Raw genomic sequence first — 26361 nt, forward strand, 5'->3', positions numbered from 1 at the left:
GGGGACTTGTACTCTTTAAAAGGAACTGCACGAACCCTTGATGGTATCACCTCTGGGATGGTCTACAAGACAGGAAGATGAACAAGGCCAATAATACGCTGCTTATTTGAGAGTCTGGGGGTCCAAATTCCACTGGGAGCAGGCCACGGGCCCATGTCAAAAGGATGATTTTGCCAGAAAGGGAGAAGGGTCCCACCCAAAGGAGACAACAGGGAGAATCACCAAGCAGCCGAAAAGCAAGCATAAGGCTGAGCTCGACATCTCCCTGAAAAACAACAAGGAGGCGAGGAGCGGCCCTGCCCATCGGAGGAGACTGGTGCCATGGAGACCCACTCCTTCCCTCAGGGGGCACATGGCACCACACACGGGTTTATCTTTAAGTATCCAATCCCTGGCCCCGGGGAATCTGGAGAGAGATCACTTTCTTCAAGAATTTTCCTCTTTTTCCCTTCTATGTCATCACACTGGGTGTGGTTCACAGATTGCTCAAAGGCGAAGGAGGGCCAAACACTACCCCTGCCTGTATACGCGCCCACAGACTCCTGAGCCCCCTGCCACCAGACCGACATCATCGCCCATTGCGTCTCCCTTCCCTGCGGCTGCCGGGTTGCCCAGTCCCCCCGGCCAGGGCCACACCATTTGACTCGGTGACCCCGGCGGAGAGGAGGTGGGGGAACCAGCCCTCATACTTACTCTTCTTCGGTGATGGAGTCATAGCAGCTGTCACACACCCTCACGTCGAACTCGAAGCCCATCAGGGGGATGGAGGAGCGCCGGGAACTGCACTTGCCGCACACGGCCTGCCCACACTTGCGGCAGTGGTGCTGGAAATGGAGACAGGAGAGCGAGGCTCAGCCCGGGCACCGCGCCCGGCCCTCGACCTCCCGAGACACGAGAGAGACAGACAGAGAGAGACAGACGAGAGAGAGAGAGAGATAATGGGCTGATCCTGCAGCAGAAGTGTGTGCAAGCCTGTATGTCCATGCATGTGCTACAGGCAGACGACTGTCCTGGCAGGACGCCTGTTCGGAGCTAGCCTGGAGCTCGGGGCCACAGAAGGGAAGACTGAGGTCACCTTGATGATGACTGTGCAGACCGGTGCTAGCTGCTTCCTCGTCAGGACTTGTGACTTGGCCAAGTCCTTGCTAAGCTCGCAGCCTGTCGTCGAACCTCTGAAGGCGTTGGAAGGAACAGCAGAGCCTAGCGGAGAGAGCACGGGCTTGGGAGTCAGAGCAGCCTGGGGTCTAATCTCTGCTCTGCTGCTTGCCTGCTGTCAGATAAGTCACTCAACTTCTCTGTGCCCCAGTTTCCTCATCTGTAAAATGGGGATTCAAGTCCTGTTTTCCCTCCTAGACTGTGAGCCCCATGGGAGACAAGGACTGTGTCTGATCTGGTAAGTGTATATATATACATATATATAGTGTATATACACTATATATATAGTGTTTAAGTGCTTACTTTGTGTTAAGCATTGTTCTAAGCGCTGGGGTGGATATAAGTTAATCAGGTTGGAGACAGACCTTGTCCCACATGAGGCTCAGTCTTAATCCCCATTTTGCAGATGAGGTAACTGAGGCAGAGAGAAGTGAAGTGACTTGCCCAAGGTCTCACAGCAGATAAGCGGTGGAGCTGGGATTAGAACCCAGGTCCCTCTGACTCCCATGCCCGTACGCTAGCCACTAGGCCATGCCGAAGATCTTGTATCTGGCTGCCTGTCAGGGTCCCCGAGCAGGGTGAAGGGTGACTGGGCAGAGGTCCCAGCTACAGGCCTGGCAGCAGGGTCTGGCACTTTGAGCCCACTTCTCAAAACCCGCTAACAGACTAGCCCGCTCCTCGAGACGCAGCCCTACTACCAACCTGTCGCAGCCCAATTTTCTTGCTGTCCCACATCTGCTTGAAGTTCCAGAAGAAAGGCTGGTCACACTTTTGACAGGAATCGCTGTCCTGCCACTCGGGGGTCTAACAAACACAAAACAGGCAAGGGGTTAAACCGGAAGAGGCCAACGGCAGGCAGACCTGGATTCCTCATCTGTAAAATGGGGTTAAGATACCTGCTCTTTCCTCCCGCTTAAACTGAGAGCCCAATGTGGGACAGAGACTGTGTCTGTCCAGATGATCCTATATCTACCCCAGGGCTTAGTACAGTACTTGGCACGCAGCAAGTACTTAACAGATATCACAATTATTATCATCATCACTGACTTCTGGGGAGAAAAAAATTTAATCTCCTTAAACATTTAAATACTGGATTTATTAAGGCACGACACAGCTGGCAATAGCACCTACTTTCTTACAACCAGGGATGGGCATAGGGGCTAAGCCTCTGAGACCAACATGTCTACTAATTCTGTATTGTGCTCTCCCAAGTGCTTAGTACTGTATTCTGCAAATAGTAAGCACACAATCAATACCATTGATTGATTCAAGTGATGTGCACCCCTCCCACCTGGACATAATATACATTAGCAGAATGAAACTACTACATACATACTGGCTAATTCTTTCTAATGCCATCGTTCAGCCCGTGAAAAAGAGGGCTCATGCAAGTGTGACCAGCGGGTCACGATGGGCCATGATTTCCCAAACACAGGAAGAAACCAAAATGAAAATTCAACAAACATGCCATTTTGAAAAGGGCCCGTGGCGGCGGCTGCTTAAAGCCAAACACGATTTTTTAAATCCTCAAAAGGGACTTGTAGAGGGGCTGATTAAGCCCATCAATGTCTACATGGCAGCAAAAAAGAGGGCCCCTCCTGTTAAAATCCCCAAAAGGGACTTGTAGAGGGGCTGATGAAGCCCATCACTGTCTACGTGGCAGCAAATAAGAGGGCCCCTCTGCAGCTTGCTCCCCTCGCAACATGATGAACGTCCGTTCAGCGCCAACTCCTTTCCACAAATAATAATCGCTCCAGCTTCCTATCCTGGATGTACACTGTGCTGTTGCCCAAAGAAAATCATTACCTGGAGGCGGATATTCAATTTTCTCTGCCTAAATCTTTATGCTGATGTGATGCTGCTGGAGGAGGGTACTCAAGGGTCAAAACAGTTCAGTCAAGAAAATCCAAGTTCTTATGTAATGTGCCTTCCAAGAGAATATTAGCTCCACCTAATTTCCAGGTGAAATAATGCCATTTTCCCTTGGAGCCTAACTTATTTTACTACGTTGCATACTGGTTCTAGAATTCCATGTCCTAGGGCCTGGTTCCTAAAATGGAATTGAACTGAGAGAGTGCCCATTACTAGGTAAGGTGTCAGAATCCAAATGCAATCTTGGGATCTTCTAGATTCAAGCCTCAAGTCTATACTTTTTAAAAAAACCAAGGAATCATTTAATTCCTACCTCAACACAAATACCCCAAAACTCTTGTAACCTGGATTAAAAAAAAAAATAGCATCCACATTTATTCACCTCCTGCCTCTCAACGTCCATGTTCCAAACGACAATCCCACCATCTCCACCGCATGAGATGAGCTGTCGGGTATGTTGAGCATAGGAGAGAGACTGAACTTTGTCACTGTAAAAAAACAAAAACCAAACAAAAAAACCCCCAAAACAAAGCGTTAGAATTGGTTGGAAGAAAGGGAGCAAGAGGCCGCAACGATAAGCAACTTTAACTCAGCCAAAGGGCTCTCCCCGATTCGATACCGATTGGATTCGTGATGCTGTTGGAGAAATTAATGGAAAGAGTACTACTGGGGAGGTTAGGGGGTTGTCCCAAGCACTTAAATTCTGAAGATCATCTCTTGTCTGGCATAACTGACTTGTATCTACACTGCTTCCCCCTTTTAGACTGTGAGCCCACTGTTGGGTAGGGACTGTCTCTATGTGTTGCCAATTTGTACTTCCCAAGCGCTTAGTACAGTGCTCTGCACATAGTAAGCGCTCAATAAATACGATTGATTGATTGATTGCTTCCCTTCCTCCCAGAAACGAGCTCTGCATCATCATCATCATCATCGCGGTATTTGTTAAGTGCTTTACTGCAGACAAGATAATCAGGCCCCACAAGGGGCTCACAGTCTCCTAAGTAGCCTTCTGTCACCTGAAGCTGTGGAGGTGCCCCTAACCTCCTGGCTCCCCGCCTCATTGGAAGGATCTGGCCCGAGAGCCAACCATCCTTCATTTCTGGTGTCCGACCCCACGCGCAACCTGGAATACCCACCCCCTCGCACTCTGGCTGCCAACCGACTCTGCTCCAGCTTACTTATGTCCTTGCAGTTCAATGGCTGTTCCTTTTCTTCCTCCGATGTCCCACATGATAATAGAGTGATCCGAGCTGCCCGAGAACAGCACTCGCTGGACTGGATCCCAGCACAGGGACGTGACCCCACCTGAAAGAGACACACACACACACACACACACACACTTCATTTACACAATTATTTTACCCCAAATAATGGCTACAAGAATGGTCTACAGGAGGAAAATGGTGGCACCCAGGATGGCATCAAATCCCCATTTTTAATAATAATAAAGTATTGGTTAAGCGTTTACTACGTGCCCAAAACTGTTCCAAGCACTGAGGTACATATAATATAGCCTGGCTGGATGCAGTCAGTATAAATAGGAGGGAAAGGGTGGCTTCATTAAGAAATAAACTGATGAGAACAATATAATGCCCTTAGAACTCCCGCCTTAAAGACACAGAACAGTCCAAATCCAAGTGACATTAAAAAAAGTTTTTCAACAAGGGTACAATGAGAATGGAAGGACTTAACATTTACTCTTCCCACCCCATACAGTGGGAGCAAAGCTTGGCCCTGTCCACTTTTGTCCCTTCCTTAAAAAACCCCTCCCTTCTGCTTCTCACTTAGAACAGTGCTTCACACATAGTAAGCGCTTAACAAATACCATCATCATTATTATTATTATTCTCCAACTTCTTCCTTCAGTGCCTTTAGCAGCTGCTTACCGGCCCTGCTGCCCAAATTCCCTCCTCCACCATCCACAGTAGCAGTGCAGAGAAACATATTTTCCTCCCCTCTCCTGATCTGGCAGAACCTTAACCCATGCCAGGGGTCCCCACCAGGCCCAGTGACCCCTCTGGAACTGGTAGGCCCTCCCGCTGGCAACTTGGGGTCTGCCACTTCCATTAGGAAAGCAAAAATGAAATCCCTATTTGAGACTTGCAAACACATTAGGTTTTTCAGTCATTTGTCACATACTACGTAAGAGTGCAGCTCCTCCCAATCCATTTGCTAGGACAAAATGATTAGCAGAGATGGCCACCACCGCCACATAACGGCTGTGTCCACCAATTCTGCTGCATTGTACTCTTCCAAATGTTTAGTACAGTGCTCTGCACACAGTAAGCACTCAATAAACACCACTGAATGATTGATAATTAAAGTCATTTCAGGTTGCACACTGCCTCGACTCTTGTGGCTAAATTCCCAAGATGGCAGTGTGGGGAGGAGCTTCAACTGGGACAGCAACAAGGAAGGCAGGCAATGGGTGGGACCCCAGGCGTGGTAACCTACACACACATTGTCTCATGTATTGCCAGTACCCATAACAAAGTTGGTCAGATGGTAAGTATTTAATTCATTTATCTGAGATCTTTTTCTGGTTGGGGGGTGTGGGGTTCTAATAGTTATTTTCACTGAGTATTGCGTGATGTAGTTTTGTAACTGAAAAACAGTTATGGCACTCGCCCATCATAATGACTTCATTTCTCTGAGGGATAACGGGTCCACAATAGTTTGTAGAGGGTGACTTTGGGGCTGAGGTTTGAACCGGGAATGAGGGGCTACCCGCGGGATTCTGTGTGCCCCTTTCTCCCTCTATAAATGGTGGGGTGCATGGCTGCCACCAGAGAGGGTCAAATGTGATCCTGCGGTTCACAGGATCACAGACAGCCCCGCAGAAGACAATCTGCTCCTTCCAACGTTGTGTACTTTGGGGCAAAAAAAAGATGCTAGGGAAATGATTATTCACTGCATTAAAGGGCCAAACTTTCAATCAAGTTTACATTTATGACACTACCCATTAGCATTAAAATGTTTACTTTTTTCCTCCCTCCTCCTTAGCTTTTCAAAAACCTCATTAGTTTTTATTCTTGGCACGGGTTTAGCTGAGCTGATCACTTCAACAGCTCTTGGAACAGTGTGCAGCCACGCTGGGGTTTTTTCATCTTACTCTGCTTGAGACTACTGCTTTAAAACGTGTTCATTCTGATCACGATACTTCCCCGCACCACAGCAACAAAAAAAAACACAAGTTTTCTTTATTCGCTAGTGTCTCTAATTCCCCTTTACCGGACTCATTTTTTCTTTTCCATTCTTTCATAATAGAGCTAGGATTGTCGTGGGGGCAGAGTTAGCACTGTAGCGGGCCCCCGTGCATTTTGGTTTGTGCAAGGATGTTTCAGGAGAACTCGGCAGCGGAGGGTTTGTAGGGAACGGTATGGTGAGAGGCCTTGGCCGTAGAAAAGCAGGGGGAGCCTCACAATGAGGAACAAGCCACATTTGGTTCTGGAGTCTGAGGATGCCTAGGTTCCCCATTCCTACAAGGCAGCAGTGTCGATAGTGGGCAACCAGGTGGCCAGGCTCGGCTTTAAGGGCAGCGTGGGCCAACCTGATCAGTCAGTCAACTAATCAGTGGCGTTTATTGAGCACTTACTGTACACAAAGCACTGAAAGAACAAAATAACAGAGGCGGTAGTCGTGATCCCTGCCCACGATAAGTTAACAGTCTACAGGGGGAGACACAGTAAAACTGATTACGGAGAGAGGAAATGGAAGACTTGGCAATTTCTTGCTTTCTTCCCTCAGAGGCCCTACCCCCCCTCCTGCTGTTCCTTGACACACATGGGGTGAAAAACAGGATGAAGGTCATTTGGCTTGACCATTTCTGACTGAAGGCCTGCTTCTTATCTGCTTCACAGGAATGTGTCAGGGATAAGCCTACATGAAAGTTTTTTGCACTCTCCAAGGAACTGATTACAGGAATCCAGGGCAGTGTCATTACAGGGTATTCTAAGCACAAACTCGGGGAACACTGCACTGCCTCCATGATGACAGAAAAGGTTTGGCCAAGGCTTCTCTCGGTTAAAGAGTGGCATTCTCGTTTCAGGAAAATAAAAGAGTTCTTTCGAACACCCGTTTCCTTTCTTTTTCTGGAAGAATTCAATTCTGCTATGCCAGTTACCTGCACTTGAACAGGACTGTCCCGAAACATCAGCAGTCCCCCAGATCCAGAGCCAGCCACCCCCAAACAATCTGAGTCAAAGAAACCCAAAAGAGCCCACCACAGGCTCCCCCCTGCAATCCCTCCCCTCGATAATGAGTAGGGGTTTATAGGGAAAGCATCGAGAAACAAGGATCCTTTCGCTTGGAGAAGTTGGACAGAGGCTTAACGGTGAATTTCGTGTCTTCATCAAAGGTGTCACTGCTGAGAATGATGGAGGAAAGAAGAAAAGGACTGAAACAGCTGCTGACTTGCAGGGTGGCTAAGCCACTGGGAGGGCTATGGAGGGGACCCGGGTAACCTCCTCTTCTGGAAATCTTGAAGAGTGTGTTGGCTCACAATAAGTCCTCCCAAAGGCCTAGATGAAACTCTCTTTGATTATTTTGTGTCCCCCGCCCCGAGCTTTGACTTTGTAGTCAGTTGTTCTCGCTTACACTTGCCTTGACTCAAGTGCTCCCTCTCAATGAACCACTTCTGGAAATCTAACCCTGACAAGCTAATTATTCCACAGGAACGTTCCCCCGATCTATTCTTTTGGAATGTCCAGTGGAGCCAGGGTGTCCAGGGAGAATATATTTGCTTTGGAAAGGACCCAGAAGCAACGTTAAAAATAATGGCCAAGCACCCAAGTTGACGCACTGATGCGCAGGTGCTTCCTGCCGTGTCCAGTCTGCCTGGTGCCGCTCAAACTGCACTGTGGGTACAGAGGGCCTGCATTTCCAAAATAACAAAAACGCTAACTTGCTTTCTATAGGAGCTGCGACCATTTCAGAGTGCTTCAGAGGACTGCAACAATGAAGCAGCACTGGCCTACTGGAAAGTGCATGGGCCTGGGAATCAGAGGACCTGAGTTCTATTGCCGGATATCCACCGCTTGCCTGCTGTGTGACCTTGGGCAAGTCACTTAAATTTCTATTTGTCTCAGTGTCCTCATCTATAAAATGGGGATTAAATTCTGTTCCCTCCTACTTTGACTGTTAGCTCCATGTGGGACAGAGACTGTGTTCCCAAACAGATTATCTTGTATTTACCCATCGCTTAACAGAGTGTTTGAACATACTAAGCACTTAAGTACTGTAAAAAAAAAAATAGCTTGTCATCCATAACATACTAGGAATGGGAAATCATCTTACAGGGCTAATGTCTCTGTGCCTCAGTTACTTCATCTGGAAAATGGGGATTAAGACTATGAGTCCCATGTGGGGCATGGAGTGTGTGTCCAACCTGATTACTCTGTATCTTCCCAGTGTTTAGTACAGTGTGTGGCACACAGTGAGCACTTAACGAATACCTTAAAAAATGGGTTTAGGGGCATCACCCCACCTTGGCCTTCAGGAATTCAAGCAATAGTACTGCTGCAACAGGCTGCTCATGGCAAAGAGCTTCCAATATAGGTCTTCCCCAACGGGTATGCCAAAGCACCAGATCACCACCATTGTCCAAATGGACGGACTTCCGTTTGGTGGTGGCTGGTGTGATAGGGCCTTGACTCTATTCCCCTTGAAGCTCTGTGTGCTATAACATCCAGCCCACCTCTCCCTCTTTGCTAGGGTCACGACTCCACCTTTCATCACTTTCAGTTCCGTGTCAGAAGAGTCGGGTCCCACGTTCCACTTAAGCACACAACTGCACCGCGGAATGCCCGTTCCGTGCAAACTTTCGTGCGAAGTCCTACCTGTGTGGCCCTTGAAGGATGTCACAAGGCTGCAGGTTTCCTGTTCCAGTTTGAGGATGGTCACCTGCCCAGAAAGGTCACCAACAAAGACATGTCGAGTCTCAACATCAAATCTAGCAGGTAGGCATTAAGGGTCCATTCAGAAGCATGCGCAGGGTGGGAGGGGGTGGGGAAAGCCAACCCTTCCGGTCTCCTCTCGAGAAGTATTGGGAGGGAAGCTGTTGTGCTCTTCTTTACAAGTCATCAGGGAGCAGCAGGGTGGTATTTCAATGGATGGAAATTACCCCGAGGCCTAACTTGATTAACCGTCAAGAGGAAGAGATCCAAAGTCAACTGACTACATCTTTTGACCAGCTGTCTTCCTAAAATGAAAGTCCAGTCAGAATTAAAAAAAAAAAAAAAAACGAAAGAAAGAAAAAATAGGACCTCGAAGGAAGAAGGAAAACTTGAAATTATATTAACTTGGTTTTCCAATATAACCATAGGCCCAGAGAGCACTTTTTGCTAGCCGGGGGGAGCAGGGGTGGCTCCTGACAGAGGGCTAAGTGATGAGTCCCCTTCCCCGACACCTATCTGCAATCAATCAATGGCATTTACTGAGCATTTACCATGTGCAGAGCACTCTACTAAGCGCACGGGAAAGGACAACAGAGTTGCAAAGGCAGAGAGGCACATCCTTTGCTCCAGAGCACAGGCAAGAGAAGAATTGACCCTCTCCACCCCCTAAATCCTTGCTTCGACACCAAGGGTCAACTTGTGATTTTGCAGGGTTTCAAAAGAAAAGGGGGCCCTGTCTTCATCAGATAAGAGTTCTGCAGTCTCTGTATTATGCTGCAACTCATGCTTCCCAACTCCAGAAAACCCAAATCAGCTCAAACTGCTGGACCTGCTCCAGATTTGACTCCAAAAATTGGTCGAGCCTTGAACCTGGGTATGGTATGCTAACAATAACAAGTGTGGCATTTGTAACGTGCTTATTATGTAGCAAGTGTGGTGCTAAACACAGCAAATAGATATAACACAATCAGAGCGAATCTAATCACTGCTCCTCCTGGGGCTGCCAGCCTAAGAGAGAGGTGGAAGGTGAACAGGTATTTTATCTCTATTTTCAGATGAGGAAACTGAGGACAAGAGAGGTTGTGACCTGCCTGTAGTTTTGCAGCAGGCAAAGTGGCAGAGCTGGAACCAGCATTTGGGTCTGCTGGCTCCCAGCCCTGGGGCCTGGCTGCTGGGCTACACTGACTCTTGAAAGCAAAATTTGGGGTTCCTATTTTACTCCCAGATCTTCCAGTTCTTCTAGACTGTAAGCTCTTTGTGGGCAGGGAAAGTGTCTGTTTACTATTGTATTCTCCCAAGCTCTGCACACTGTGTGCTTGCTGTGTGCTTACTTACTTCACACAGTAAGTAATAAATATGATTGACTGATTGAGTCGAGTCATCCAGCTGCTGCTCAACTTAAGCCTCACCCAGCAGGACCAGTGATCCTCAGCGACAGGACCCTGCCTCCCATCCCTTGCTTGTATCCACCCCAGAGCTTAGTACAGTGCCTGGCACATAGTAAGCACTCAATATCATCATTATTATAATTATTACAGCCCCAGGGCATGATGCAGGGCAGGAAAACAAGTAGCCAGCTCTGGGGCACTTGCTCCCCTTGGCCTGTGCACTTAACAGGATGCCTTACAATTTGGGTTCATGCTGGTGGTTGGAAGCCCCCAGAACAGCCTGGGAGTTTGAATTTCCAAGGCACCCTGGCTCCTTCCCACCATCCGCAAGTCTGGAGCGACTTCACTGTGTTTCAGGCAGCCATCTTTACATGGTGAACACGCGACTGGGCAAGAAAAGTTCTAGGAATTGTTTGGCTCTCAGCCCGTTTTTACACACATCTCAGCCTGCGACACAGCACGGCCCATGGTGCTCATTTCCCAACATGTCATCCCGTTTCACTCTGCATTCAACCACCCATCAAAGTCAATATGGGCACTGGCAGAGGCTGTGGCTAGTCTTATTCCCAAGGGCAGCCACGCGATGGAGACTTTTCAACCCTGGAAACCTTTAGGCGGTCAAAAATGAAAGGAGGAGGAAAAGTCACCAGCCTCCAGGAATTCTGCCAAGGATACTGGAGGCCCGAGGCTCCGGCGCCGGTGCGGTAGCTTCCCAAGCGCTGCCCGCTCTCGGAGCAGTGCCACGTGAAGTGCTTGTCCTGTCCTGTGCTCAGGACCCATTCCGTCTCCAGGACAAACAGGATCATCGTCACTCGGCTCTGGTGAGCTGAAAACAAAGAGGCGGACAGAGACGCAGATCATCGGTAGAGAAGGGAAGAGATGGGAAGGGATGGGAGAAGAGAGGAGTACAGGTGAGAGGAGGGGACAGTAGGAGAAAAGAGGGGCAGAGAGAAAAGGGCAGAGGGGAAAGCAGGGGTGAGCAGGGAAGAGAAGGGACAGGAGAACACTAAACATTCCAAAAGGAAGCCAGCTTCCCACTGCAGCACAAGCACACACATTTTCATGGTAAAGCAGAGAAGTTTTCAGCATTCAGGATAATTGTTTCAAGAAAAGGCTTTATTGAGACCATGGATGGCAATGCGACCCCAAAGAAAATCCATTACTGCCAATGCACCAGAGTAGATCCATCTGCCCGGGTGGGTTTATTAAAAGCCAACAAGAATGAAGAGCTTCGCCCCTCCCACCAATGCTTCCTATGAGTAAACCCGAGGTGGGCAGGCTCAGAGCAAAACTGAACAGCTTTCCATCATGAGCCAGATGTCTGAAACAATGCTCAGAATTATTCCCAGACATCATAAGATGGGGGCGGTGGGGGTAGGGCTTTGAAATATCCCTTTACATCAAGGCTCACTGGCTTATGTCTCGGTGACCTTGAGAGCAGACTGTTGATAGGCATCTGGGTAAATATCACCATTTTTAGGAGTCTTAGCCATCCCCCTGGGATACCTGAAAGTCCCTTTCCGAAGCCCCGACCTCGGGACTGGATAAAACTGTTGTGCAGGGTTGGGTTTTCTAATTGCCCACACAATCAGAGCTTCTGAGGGAAGAAAACAGAGCTGGCGCCCACACAGATAAACTATTGAGAGCATGGTTTAGACCAGAAAAAGGTCCCTCTGATGATCTGAAAACTGGTCTCTTTCCCCGCCCCTCCAAGGAGCGGCGATTCCGTTTTAGATCTTGCAGTGGAAGTATTCCTGGCAGGGACCTCTGGGTTCCAACCGCTTCCCCAGCACTGTGGGAAAATTCCTCCCCCCGGGAGCTGCTCCATCTTGAGTCTCTCTCCTCCCAAATCCCCTAAGCTCCCAGGCCTGGCATCTGGGGGTAAGGGTGCGTGAGGCGAGGGAAGCATGGGAAGAGACCGTCTGTGGGCGCGTGCTCTTGCGCAAGATGGAAGAATAATAGCAAAGATAACAAGAGGGGAAAAGGGAAAGGAAAGGGGAAGAAGGGGGCCACCTGGAAAAGGGTGGGTCATTCTCCTTGGAAGAAGAGGCTGCTGGTGGCGTTGCCCAAGGTCAGATGATAGATGCCAAAGAAGGAACCGCCAGCCAAGGTTTCCCCTGCTTTGTGTGCTTGGAAGAACTGCTCTCTGATTTGCAGCTGAAAATGCCATTTGGTGCTGCCTCTGCCCACTTGGCTGCACAGTTCCTGTCTCTCCTTCTAGACTGCAAGCTCATTACGGCCTTGGAACGTGTTTGTACTCTCCCAAGCCCTTAGAATAGTTCTCTGCACATAAGCGCTCAATAAATACCATCGATGGATTGATTGACTCAGAGGTCCTCATTTGGTTACTCCCTTCCAACATGGGGCCTTTTAGCAAATTCTTCCCAATTTGCTCCCGGGGAAAGAGCAAGGGCTGGGAAGCAGGAGACCTGGGTTCAATCCTGGCTCCATCACTTCCCTGCTGGATGCTCTTGGGCAAGTTACTTAACCTCTCTGGACCTCTGTTTCCTCACCTGTGAAATGGGGATTAAATACCTGCCTTTGCTAAGCCCCACATGAGACAAGGAATGTGTCCAACCTGATTTATCTTGTGTATCTACCCAAGGGTTTAGTACAATGCCTGGCACACAGAAAGCAGTTAACATACGTCACAACTGTTACAGTGGGAACTGCTTCGGTGCGTCCTCACGACAATGGTCTGCTCACTCCATCCCAGATGAGCCTACTTGGATTTATCCAACAGAGATCACCCATCATCCACTCATCCTGTTCGTGCAGGAATGACTACTAGGATGATGGACTAGCTGCACTGAGGACTTCATCGCTAGCCGTGTTGATTCTTCCCAGGGCTTGAAATACTTCCTGGTTCTAAGCACTAAGAACTTCCAAGCACCACTCATCAGCACATGGGGCTTCCTGAATGACCATCTCAATGCTTCTGGCCTGGAGTTAAAAGGGTTTCCCAGAGGACCATGAGGAAACAAAGCCTTGAACGTTACAGAAAAATTTCCAAAAAATGGGGAATTCCCCTGCCCTGATCCTCTTCCCTGGTGACGGATCCAATGGTATTATAATAATAATGGTATTTGTTAAGCACTTAGTACGTGCCAGCACCATACAAAGCGCTGGGGTGGATACAAGCAAATCAGGTTGGGCACGGTCCCTGTCCCATGTGGGGCTCACAGTCTCAATCCCTATTTTACAGATGTGGGAACTGAGGCACAGAGAAGTGAAGTGACTTGCCCAAGGGCAAACAGCAGACAAATGGCAGAGCCGGGATTAGAACTCATGACCTACTGAATCCCAGTCCCATGCTCTACCCAATAGTACGCCATGCCATTCACAACGGTGCGACTCGCCATACCTTCTGGGGGCACTTGGAGAAACGAAGGCCCACTAAAAAGAAGCATCAGCTCCATTTCCTACCTGGATAACTTTTCACTGGGGTCATCTTGTTGTAATCCTCTGACAAAATAAATTCCTGGAGAAAAGGAAAAAAAAAAAAGTTTAAAAGGACAGGAGAAGTGACTCATCCAAAAGCAAAACTGTGAATGGAAAATTCAATTCTGGATTGCACAAACTTAATCATTTAATCACATTTATTGAGTGCTTACTGCGTGCAGAGCACTGTACTAAGAGCACAAAGCAAATAGAAACCTAGATTTATAGCTAAAACCAGGAGATCGCTTTCCCAGTAGTTCAGCTTGGGTATTAGTTGGGTATTTTCAGATGGAAGACAATTAGGTCAGGCCGGCTCAAGGCTCTTGTTTGGGCCAGAAGTATCACAAATGGAAAGACCTGGAGCCAGAGGCTCACTAGAACTTTGGCCCTTAGGCTCCCTGCAGCAGCTGGAAGCTCGCAGTGCACTGGTTCGAGGCCAGGCATATGGGTCCTTTCAACTAGAGGAATCTATCGCCTCTCTCTACCGAGAGAAATCAATCATACCCCCTGAAGTGTCTCTTTCCCCTTCCTCTTTCCTCCCACGGCTTTCCAGAAGGGATTTTTAAGTCCAACTGATCATCATTTTGCTCTCGCAAATATCACCTGGGCCTTCGGGGTTTAAGCATGGTTGATGGTGCAGAGATAAGGATTAGATTTACGTAAGAACATCAGCAAGTAAGGCGCATCCACTGGGACAGATACTAATGATACTTGGTGGTATTCGTTAAGTGTTAGTACTCTATGTCGAGCACTGTACTAAACGCCGGGGTAGACAGAAAATAATCAGGTTGTACACAGTCCCTGTCCCAAATGGGGTTCACAGATCAATGGTCCATCTAATCCATGATTCTGCCTCGGAGGGGGATGAAAAGCTATTTGGAGGGGCCGGGGCTGATACCCTTCCAATCATCCCAGTAATCGGTCAATGGCAATAAGTTTTCTATAAATAGAAGGGCTTTATTAATTCACCTTTACCCCAAACCAAGATGCCAGTGAAAATGGCTCTCCAGGTGCTGGAGAGAATAAGATTCCCTCCATCATTTCTAGTAGTAATAAAAAAAGGAATTGTGGTACTTGTTAAGTATTATGTACCAAGGACTGGGGCAGATAAAACATAATCAGGTCAGACACAGTTCCTGTCTCTCATGCGGCTCACTACCTAAGTAGTAGGGGGAAGAGATATTGAATCACCATTTTATGGAGGAGGAATCTGGAGCACAGAGAAGTTAAGGGACTTGGCCAAGGTCACCCAGCAGGCAAGTGGTGAGAACTCAGGTCCTGTGATTATTCAATTCAGGACCTTACCACTGGGACATGCTGCTCCCCTTGGCTGCCTGGATTGGGTGATCAGCTTCCAAACAAGGACAACCGAGAGTGGGGAGGCAGAAGCATTGGGAAAACAAAATGACTGCTAGAGTTTGACCAAGGCATCACTGTGGAGGGGTGGAAAGCAGATTTCAGCCCACCCGGGACTAAATGGGGAAAGAAAAGAGCAATGCTCACCGAAGCGATGGGTTTTGTCAGCTCACCAATTAGATAGGTCCCAGATTGCCTGGAAGAGCCAGTCAGCTGATGAGACACATACCTTCGGCAAACAATGGCTCTAACAGCAGTTTGCACTTGGTATTTACAGGAAAATAACCAATGTCTTTGGCACCTAATTAAAAGAAATTTGCTTCTCCAGTCATCTGTTAGTTAACCACATGTTCCTTAAAAACCTCAGATAAATGGACTATACTCTTCTCTTGCACGACAGAAAGAAATGCTCTTTGTCTCTGGCATGAAAAACAGGTCTAGCAAGTGAACACTGTGTCCTGTCCAGTAACGCAAGTCAACGTCTGGAAGTCAAATTATTGCTCAGAACGAAAGATCAGTAAGTACCATTTTTTTTTTAACCAACCCCCAAAACTTGCAAACGGGATGAATTTTCCCAGTCATCTTTCAACAGCCTGACTTCATGGGGTTTGATGTATGTGCTAGACTACTGACTGTTGCTCAGTAAAAACTGGAGGTCAAGAGTCAGGAGAGGAGAGGGGCGGAAGGGGATGGATCTGCAGAGTTCAAATTTCACCTCAATCACCACGAAGGTGCCTCTGTTCCTACTGAGGGAAGAACAATATTCAAATTCAGAGGTAAGTCTCACAGACTAGCTCCCAGAGGCTCTTTCGCTACTCCCAGAAAAACCATCTGTCTGGTGCATGGTCCAGCACTTAGTTAATTGTTCTGCCCATGGTAAGTGCTCAATATATACCACTTATTAATTGAAAGAATGATTCATGGGATGCCAGTGCACTGATGCTACCCACTGGAATTCTGTTGTACTGTGCGCTCCCTGAGTACTTAGTACAGTGCTCTGCATATACTAAGTGCTCAATGCCAATGACTGACTGGAAAAAAATTGGGCCTGTTAATCTGACTTCACTCACACCGAGGACAGTTCTACATGCTCTGATGGACTGTAAGCTCCCCGAAGTCTAGGATCAGGTCTTTTATCGCTGTGATCGCCCCCAGATATTTAGTACAGTGCTCTGCACAGAGCAGACACTCAGTAATTAAGACTGGCTAATTGGTTTTCAGTAATAACAACGGCAGCTGGAGTGGATACAAGATGATCATACCAAGCACAGTTCCTTCCCCACGTGGAGCTCACAGTTTAGGGGAAAGGGAGAACAGTGTGGTCTAATGGAAAGAGCACGGGCCTAAGAGTCAGAGGACCTGGGTTCTAATCCTGGATTCACCACCTACCTGCTGTGTGACCTTGCAATTACCTCCTATGTAAAATGGGGAGTAAATCCTACTCCCTCTATTTAGACAGTGAGCCACATACGGGACGGGGACGTGTATGACCTGATTATCCTGTATGTACCACGGCGATTAGCAAGGTGCCTGGCACAGAGCAAGCATTTAAGTACCATGTAAAAAAACAAATAGGTATTTATTCCCCAGTTTACAGAAGAGGAAACTGAGGCAGAGAGAAGTTAAGTGACCTGCCCAAGGCTCCACAGCAGGCAAGTGGCAGAGCCAGTATTAATAATAATAATAATTGCATTTATTAAGCGCTTACTATATGCAAAGCACTGTTCTAAGCGCTGGGGAGGTTACAAGGTGATTAGGTTGTCCCATGGGGGGCTCACAGTCTTAATCCCCATTTTACAGATGAGGTAACTGAGGCCCAGAGAAGTTAAGTATTCCAAGTCTCCCGATTCCCAGTTCTGTGTTTTTCCCCCGACTAAGCCATGGGGCTTTGACTTTTACCGGTTGATGCTAATCCCAATATCCTGCTCTGGCAGTCCAGAGGGGAGGGAGGAAGAGATTACTTATACACTCAGCCCCATGTGGGGCAGGGCCTGTGTCTGATCTGCCCAAGCTGTAAAGCCCCAGCACTTAGTACGGTACTTGGCACTGAGGAGAGGCTCAACAAATACCAACTCTATTAGATCGGAAAGTTTCCATCTGAGGCACTCGATGCTTCAAATCCTTAAATATCGGTAGCTTCCCACTTCCTTCCACTCTTGATCTTCCAGGTTTGGCTAACTGGGAGAAGGAGTGGTGCCCTTTAAAAGAGAAGGCATCCCAAAGGGCTCTGACATCAGCCACCCAGTAAAGGCAGCATTCTCAAAGCCTGCTTCATGTGCAACAACTCAGCAATTCCCTCCTTCAAATACCCTTCTGAAGACAGACACACACACACGCGTGTGCACACACATGCTAAGAACTCTAGTATGCTGAGAGTAGCAAGATGGGGGGGTTAATCACCATGGGACGGAGCCACGGTTTCAGATCAATCAGATTCTTTACCCACTTATTAAAATGAAATCTCTTTGAGCTTTCCTTCTGCCCAAGTTGCAAACAGATGACAGTTTTTATTTCTGGTCAACCTGAAGTGGTTACTGGTCCCTGGCCCATGGACACGTGGTTACTTGCAAGGCTGATTATGCAGTCACACCTCATTCACATTGGTGGAAGGGAGGAAATTTAGTAGACTGAGTTCATCCACTGCCACTTGGACACCTTCCCCTCTGATTCCAAAACTCACCCAAGGCAAACTTTGAGAGTGTGGCCTAATAGATAGAGCATGAATCTGGAAATCAGAAGGCCCTGGGTTCTACTCCTGGCTCTGCCACTTGTCTGTGTGACCTTTAGCAAGTCACTGAACTTCGCTGCACCTCAGTTATCGCATTTGTAAAATGGGGATTAAGACTGTGAACCTTATGTGGGACAGGGACTGTGTCTAATCTGATTAACTTGTATCTACCCCAGCACTTAGTAGAGTGCCTGGCACATAGAAAGCACTTAACAAATACCAATTAAATAAAGTGGGGGAAATTCTTTTATGAATATTGAAAATTCTGCTAGAGCTGGCATGTGGTACAGCCCAAACTTGTGAAGGAAAGAAGTGTGCACGGTGGAACACACTTGTTATTAGAGAACACAAAAACCCTACAAAGGGGATTCCCCTTCCCTCTCCCTAAATGTCTCCCAATGCCTTTCCTGCAGTGGGAAGCAGATAACATATTTAATATCCTACAGACAAATAGTAAAAATCCAGGGGCTATGAATTTAGCTGCTGGGTGCGCATGTGTGTACATATATTTATGTAAATATAAATCTCTTAAGCAGCCTAAACTCTGAATTAACTCTGAAGGCTAATATTCATTTTAAGACAGAAACTTCCTATAAATAATCCAGTTCAGGTTTTGGGATTGGTAACAAGAGCTTTCTTGTTACCACTGAGTTTTCCTCTGGGTGAGAATGTGCAAGAGTGCTGGCCCACTGTGTTCCAGGACACATGGGGGCGGGAAGACAATTAGGTCAGAGAGAAGAAATAGGCTGGTTGGCATTTCCTCCTGCCTTCAGGACATCTCCACTTGGATGACCTCCCCAGCATGAGAAGCAGCGTGGCCTGGTTGCTAGAGCATGGGGCTGGGAGGCCGAGAGACCTGGGTCCTATTCCCCGCTCTGCCACATGTCTGCTGTGTCACCTTGTGCAAGTCACTTCACTTCTCTGGGCCTCAGTTACCTCGTCTGTAAAATGGGGATTAAGACTGTGACCCCCATGTGGGACAGGGGCTGTGTCCAATCTGAAGATCTTGTACCTACCCCAGCACTTAGAACAGTGCTTCGTGCACAGTAGCGCTTAACAAGTACCATAATTATTATTAGAAGCAGCGTGGCTCAGTGGAAAGAGCTCGGGCTTGGGAGTCAGAGGTCATGGGTTCCAATCCTGGCTCCGCCACATGTCTGCTGTGTGACCTTGGGCAAATCACTTAACTTCTCTGAGCCTCAGTTACCTCATCTGTAAAATGGAGAGGAAGACTGTGAGCCCGACATGGGACAACCTGATCACCTTGTATCCCCCAGCGCTTAGAACAATGCTTCGCACATTGTAAGCGCTTAAATGCTATCATTATTATTAGTAGTAGTAGTAGTAGTATTACTATGTCCAAAATGGAAATCTTCCCACCAAAACCCTGTCCTCTCACTGTCTTTTCCCATCACTGTAGATAACCCCACTACCCTCCCTATCTCTGGTCCTCAACTTATCTCTCTCATTCCACCCACATATTTAATTTGTCACCAAATCCTGTCGCTCCTACCTTTGCCACATTGCTAAAATCCACTCTTTCCTCTCCATCCAAGCTGCTACCCCATTGATGGAAGCACCGATCCCTTCCCGCCTTGACTACTGCCTCTGCCTCCTTGCTGACCTTCCTGCCTGCTGTCCGTCCCCATTCCAGTCCATACTTCCCTCGGGTGCATGGATCATTTTTCTTAAAAAACAAACAAAACAAACAAAATCCCACCACATTGAGCCCATGTCTCCCTACTCCTCAAGAACCTCCAGGAGCTGCTCATCCTCCTCCACGTCAAACGGAAACTCCTTCCCATTGGCTTTAAAGCAGTCAATCAGCTCACCCCACCCTCCCTCACCTATCTCCTCCTCCAGCCTTGCCCATACACTTCGCTCCGCTCCTCTAGTGCCAGCCTACTCACTCAATGTGCCCCTGCCTTGTCTATCTCGCCGCCAACCCTTTTCCCAAGTCTCCCCCCCGACCCCTCCATAGATGCCAGACCACCACTCTCCTGACCTTCAAAGCATTATTAAGAGGTCACACCTCCTCCAAGATGCCCTTTCCCTGGCTCCCTCTCCCTTCTGCGTCCCTATGCACTTGGGCCTGAGTCCTTTGGGCGTCTGATATTCGCCCCAGCACCTAGGTACATATCTTTAAATTATATATTAGAAATTATTGATATTAATGCCTGTCTCCCCTTCTAGACTGTAAGCTTGTTGTGAGCAGGGAACATGTCTACTTTCTCTGCTATTGAGTACTCATAAGTGCTTATTACAGTGCTCTGCACATACTAAGCACTCAATAAATACCCTTGATTGATTGATCGATTGAATGAACTGGGGTGCACTTCCCAACATTCTCCCCAGATCATGAAAATGATACACTGGATCTCAGGTCCTTTATTGTGCCAGGTAAGGATTTTTTATTTCCAGGCTTGGACATCAATAGGGAGCCTGGGAAGTTGTCTACCAGAAGGAGTCATGGCCTCGTGGAAAGAGCACAGGGCTGGGAGTCAGGAGACAAGAATTCGAATCCTGTCTCTGCCACTTGTGTACTGTGTGCCCCTGGACAGGTCACTTAACTTCTCCGTGCTTCAGTTTCCTCACCTGCAAAACGGGGATTTTGCACCCCCACCTGCTCTGCGATCCCCATGTGGACAGGGCTTGTGTCAGATCTGACACTCTTGTATCTAACCCAGCAGTTAATGCAGTGCTTGGCCCATAGTACGCCCTTAAATGCCATGTATTTTTTTAAGTAGTGGTCTGTTTCTCAGGGGCAGGATTCCTGGCATTTTCTTCACTGCTCCATTTGGCTAAACAAGTCTAACACTGCTTTCTGTTAAGCAAATCAATGTGCAGCAACAGAAGAGTTATAAAATCTGGCTGAAAAGGAGGTGACTATGTAGAGGGGGGAAAAGAAGTGATTTTCCCATTCGATTAACTAAAATGGGCTCGAATGCTGCTAAAGATCACAGGCGCTCAAGGCCCATCAATCAATGGTATTTACTGAGCTATTACTGTGTGCAGAGCACTGTATTGAGTGCTTGGGAGAGTACAATACTACAGAGATGGTAGACATGTTCCCTGCCCACAACAAGCTTACAGTCAAACTCTATGATCACAAATGTACAATTCACTATAGAAGATGTACCACTAAATATCCCAGAATAATAATAATAAAAATAATAATAATAATAATAATGAAATGAAGCTGATTCAAGGGCCCCTTCAACAGAGCCAGTGAAGTTAACTGCTTCAGCTATTTTCACAAAGATTTTTGGAAGACGGAAGGGTCAGAACCTAGGAAGTTGTGAGTTGTTTCTGTGTTTCTACAAGCAAAGACCTTAGATTTGAACCAAACTAAAGATCTACAGAACTGAGTCAGTCATTTGTATTTATTGAGCACTTACTGTGTGCAGAACACTGTACTAACCACTTGAGAGAGTACGATACAACTATACAACAATAAAAAGACACGGTCTTTGGAGTGTTGTCCACTTTACAGCTGAGAGACCTAGATCCCACATGGTGTCCTGACTGACTGACAGGTGCCAAATCCAGCTGCTTGGGCAGTTCCACCAAAATCATTTACAGGCTCAATAAGATCACAAATTCCACCAAAATCATTTACAGGCTCAATAAGATCACGAATCAAGTTCTGAAACCGAGTCAGTGCCTTAGTATCAAAACTCTCCTCACTTTAACGGAGATATGCCGGGTAGGGCATGTGAGGAGAATGAGCCACAGAAGGATGTCCAAACAATTCCTGTATGGCAAGAGCAAATTGGGAAACCAAAACCAAGGAGGGGAGAGGAAGTGTTTTAAGGACATGGGGAAAAAAAGCCTCAGACAACGGAGGGCTTTCTTTGAGCTATTGTTTCCTAATGAAGAGACAAGGTGGCAAGAGAGATAACAGTGCCAAGCCCTGCAAACATTAGCCATACCACTTTTTTTGTGTGTGCACACTATTGCTGGGACTCTGGATCTGCAACTGGCCTTTGAAGACTCACATACATACACACACACTCACTGACAGGTGAATCTCACCCTTCAGTGTTTCCTTTTAATATGAAGGACTATTGTATATGACTACCAGAGACTCAAATATTTCTAAACAATGACAAATTAGAGACTGTGGTTGCAGTTGGAGATTACGGGATTAAACATGGTTTCTTATTGAACTGTTCTGGTTCACAGATTGTATCATGAAATCCATATGGTACACACGAATACTGAAAACAAAGGCAGCGCTCGTCAGTGTGAGGCAACGAAATCTGAGCATCCAACATATTTTTGTGTGTGAAATGAGCCCAAGGTGGAGTAAACTGTGAATAGATTGTTTTTTCTAAAGAAAATAAGTTACTCTATTCTGAAAAGCATATTCAACAGAAAATTAGAAAGAAAGAATCAGCACCAGTAAAATGAAAGCCGTAAATAATCCAATTATCCCATTTATTCAATGATTTCAGTTTCCTCCTCCAAAAATCTTTTTACCAGAATTCTGAGCTAATTGACTGATTTGATGTGCACTTCCCTTCGCTGCTCAATTTTGACAGAAGTACTAATTAGGAATGAAATGACCAAGAACAGGCAGTGAGATGCCTGGAATTTCTTCCCTCTTTATATCAGACAGGTCAGCACTCTCCTCACCTTCATGGCCATCTTAAAATCATATCTCTTCAAGTGGTCTTCCCCAACTAAACCCTCATTTCCCCTTACTCACTCTCCCTTCTGCATCACCTATGCTCTTGGATCAGTACCCTTTAAGTCCTTGATATTCACCACACGGCACTTGGGTACATATCCTTATACCCTAGCATTTCCCCTATCTGCATTTATTTCAATGTCTGCACCCCTTCCAGACTAAGCTCTTCATGGGGAGGGATCGTGTCTACCAACTCAATTGTACTGTACTCTTCCAAATGCTTAGTACAGAGCTCTGTACACAGTAAGTACTCAATAAATACCACTGATTGACTGACTGAAAGAGGAACAAAGTACCCAGGGAATTGGTAAACTGGATAGTTGGTATCTGACTTTACGGACTTGGAAACAAACAACTGTAGCAGATGTAGAGTGAAAACCAAGGCTAATTAAGTGTTTTAAGCCCATTCAGTTCACACAGGTATATATATTTCTATTCATAAAAGCTAACAGTCTCCTCCTGATGATTCAAAACTTTCAAAAATGTGTATCTTTTGAGGATGGAGATCTTTTGTAGTTTTATGGTTTCCTTTTCTGAGGTGGTGATGGGAATTTCTGCCTAAAATGTTCATATTAGTGGGGCAAAGCAACCCTGGTCTCTGAAGTGGAGGATGACTCTCAGCAGGCTTGAAGAACTGGAGAAGTACCAAGGAAGCACAAAATGCATTTTCACGAGCACCCTCCTCCCCATCCCCTTCAGTGCTTAGAACAGTGCTTGACACATAGTAAGCGCTTAATACCATCATTAGTATTATCCCAATCTCCCCACAAAAGGAGCATTTGTGTTCAAATGACACCACCTGCAAGAAATAAGGCAGTAACAACACAGGAAACGGGACTTCTGTGCGAAATTTTCTAAATACTACAAGTATCATTCTTTCAACAAGCAGGCGTGGGTAGGAGCTAAGAGAAGTGGCAAAGGATTCAGACACACTCCCCAGTTCACACCCACAAATGTACAAGCATCGCTGCCAAAAAAGGGAAAGAACCGTAAGGATGGGTACTCTATGTTCACTCCCACAGTGTATTTTGTTCTAAGGATACTTTATTCATCAAGCAATGCACTGCATAGAGGTGGTTAATAAACACAATACTGCTTTTAATTCCCCCCTCCCCCCCCCCCCCCCCCCCCCCGCCAACAAACAGTTTTTGCTGAAGGGTCTTTACATTCAGCCTTAAGAGATTGCCCAGAGCACCATAATTTTTTTAAAAGCCAGGAAATCATCACATTCTACTATATTGTGCCTCTTCTCTGCATAATCACATGAAGCGGCTTTCAGAGTAGGAAAGAATCTGGCTCACTGAATAGCAACAGTTTCTGAACTTGCCATGATAGCAAAGTTACTGGTGCCTAGTCCTTTCCAGCATCTCTCTGAAACGATCTCTCACCTTTGGAACCACAACTGCCCTCCTCTCTTTGGAAACCACAACAGAAATCCCCACCCAGTCTTGCTACCACAGACAGAAGTCATTAACCGGAGTCAAAAATTCACTTCGGTCGGAAGGCTACACAATCCTAGGTCGACGACGCCCTAGGATTCCAGCTTTAGCTTCACAAAGGGGCATGGATCTAAACCAAATCCCTCTACAAAGGCAGGGGGTGCAACTTGTCAGGATGCTGAAACAGAGACAGATGCTAAATATTTGGGAGTCAGAGGGGCTCAGGAGAAAGGGGACAAGACCGGGAGTCAGGAGACCTGGCTTATAACCCCAACTCTGCCAGTGAACTGCTTCTGTGTCCTTCAGTGACAATCAACAACCTACTCGGGCCTCAGGTGAAATGGAGATAAAAATACCCATTTCTCCCTTCAAAAATTCTAACAAAAGTGGTGCAAGATTCCACGCTGGACACATATTAAATGCTTAACATTCTCCTTTCAGGACTGAGAACTCTGTGTGCGGTAGGGGTTGTCTCTGATCTGATTGTCTTGTAATCATTCATTCATTCAATCAATCGTATTTATTGAGTGCTTACTGTGTGCATTATACTAAGCGCTTGGAAAGTACAATACAGCAACAGAGACAACATTCGTTAAGCACTTTCTATGTGCCAAGCACTGTCCTAAGCGCTGGGGTAGATAAAAGGTAACTGGGTTGGACGCAGTCCCTGTCCCACGTGAGGCACACACTCTTTTACAGATGCGGTAACTGGTGCCCAGAGAAGTGAAATGTCTTGCCCAAAGTCACACAGCAGATAAGTGGGGGAGCCAGGATTAGAACCCAGGTCCTTCTGACTCCCAAGCCTCTGTTCTATCCACTAGGCGACACTCTCCCCCAGTGCTTAGCACAGTAGTTACCTCAAAGTAAACATTTAAATGCCTTCATTATTAAGTACTTCAAAGAGGAGGTGGTAAGTAAAACCAACAGTGCTAATATGGCAGATCAACATTTTGGATTTGGGGGAGCATTTATTTTTTCCCCATGTCCCTAAGGCCCAAGGTCAAATTCCCCTCTGAGGTTCTTCCACTCTCTGCTCAAATGCCTAGGAAGTAGAGTAGGCAGAAAAGGGGGAGGAAGGGTAGGAACAGCATTCGAGTCAAGATCAGACATGCAGATTAAAGAGAAAAAAAATCGCCTTACAGTCTAACAAGACAATTAATCTGATCAAAGCTGCTAGGATCGCAGCCTGGTTTAACAGAGAGCTCTCTGCCATCGTGCTCATTTGTATAGCAATGGCCATAATGTAACTACAGTGGGCACCGTTGGGGGTCAAGCAGAAATCGAGCCAACTGTTTAGAGGAAGACCAATTTCGATTATCTGCCGGCACATACTGCCCTTCTGAACTACAACCAGCCACATCACACTTTCTGCTTGCATCAGCTGGAAAATTTCTCTGTCAGCTTGAGAAGGTGGGCAAATAACCCTCAGCACAATAAATATTACATACTCCACAGGAAGGGAAGTATTTCAACTGGAAATCTTATTTGTATGTACTTACTGAGATTGTACCATTGTCTAGACCTATGGACAGTCTTCTTGTTTCCGGGTTTAAAGACATGCATGAACATGGAGCTGAAAAAAATGAACATGTTGATGAAATTAACAAAACTATGGTTCTCATTGATTTGGGAGTGCCGACCTAGCTAAAATGTCAATGCTACTTTTCTTCACTCTTGAGGCAGAAAAGCAAAGTCAGCATTGTTTTCCTGACATGCAGTTCATTCACTTCAGATACACAGAAGGAAGAATATCACCTGTTTGATGCCTAGCTCTTGCTTGTTCCTCTCACAGATTATCCTTTTTGCTCAAGTTTATCATACGAGCGATCATAGCCCTACCCTGCAAAGTAACACAAAGTTACCGTGGGCTTGCATGGCTTAGCTGTATGACTGTTGCATGAACCTGGACAAATCTAGTCTTAAATATTCTCATCTGCAAAGGGCCAATAACAATGCTCTGCATCCTTGTGCTTCCCTCAAACCTACCATGTTTTTCCCCTTCCTCCCCCATGTTCTTTTTATCCCTGACCCAGAGATCTCTGTGAAGACAATTTACCCTAGAGTTAAGCGGCACTTTCTTCCCAGGTGTTTTATTTCAACACATATCACCAGAGTCTCACAGGGCCCCCAAACACCTTCTCAGATTGGTACAAGGCTCATTATCACAAAAACAGAACATTTGCCCAAAATCCACAAGTGACAGTTAAGGATAGCCAGGACTCAAACCCCACATTCACTCCTACTTTGTCTGATTTGTGCCTGGGAAACCAGATTATATATTTTCTTTAGAAACCCAGTGATATTCCAGGGGCATGTAATAAGGTATGAAGTATATGTTAATTATGTTTAATCACTTCAAATATTTTGGATTTTTTTTTCCTATATGCTGGCAAAT

The 26361-nt window shown here is 46.6% G+C and overlaps 1 protein-coding gene across 3 annotated transcripts in view; it reads right to left on the bottom strand.

The window, feature by feature from the left end:
* Positions 1–26361, bottom strand: part of WDFY2 (WD repeat and FYVE domain containing 2) — a 93862-nt gene that overhangs the window by 5923 nt on the left and 61578 nt on the right. For 2 of the 3 annotated variants that reach the window (XM_038761997.1, XM_038761996.1), the window contains exons 3-10: positions 25466–25539; positions 13736–13790; positions 10985–11135; positions 8865–8977; positions 4206–4332; positions 3410–3515; positions 1858–1959; positions 694–824 (exon numbers count right to left, since the gene is read on the bottom strand). In XM_038761997.1, coding sequence (XP_038617925.1) covers positions 694–824; positions 1858–1959; positions 3410–3515; positions 4206–4332; positions 8865–8977; positions 10985–11135; positions 13736–13790; positions 25466–25539 — 859 coding nt within the window. Of the gene's footprint in view, positions 1–693; positions 825–1075; positions 1201–1857; positions 1960–3409; positions 3516–4205; positions 4333–8864; positions 8978–10984; positions 11136–13735; positions 13791–25465; positions 25540–26361 lie in introns of those variants that run through there. The other variant, XM_038761998.1, reaches the window with a different exon arrangement.

This window comes from Tachyglossus aculeatus, chromosome 20 (assembly GCF_015852505.1).
Source record: "Tachyglossus aculeatus isolate mTacAcu1 chromosome 20, mTacAcu1.pri, whole genome shotgun sequence".
In the NCBI taxonomy this organism is placed as follows: domain Eukaryota; kingdom Metazoa; phylum Chordata; class Mammalia; order Monotremata; family Tachyglossidae; genus Tachyglossus; species Tachyglossus aculeatus.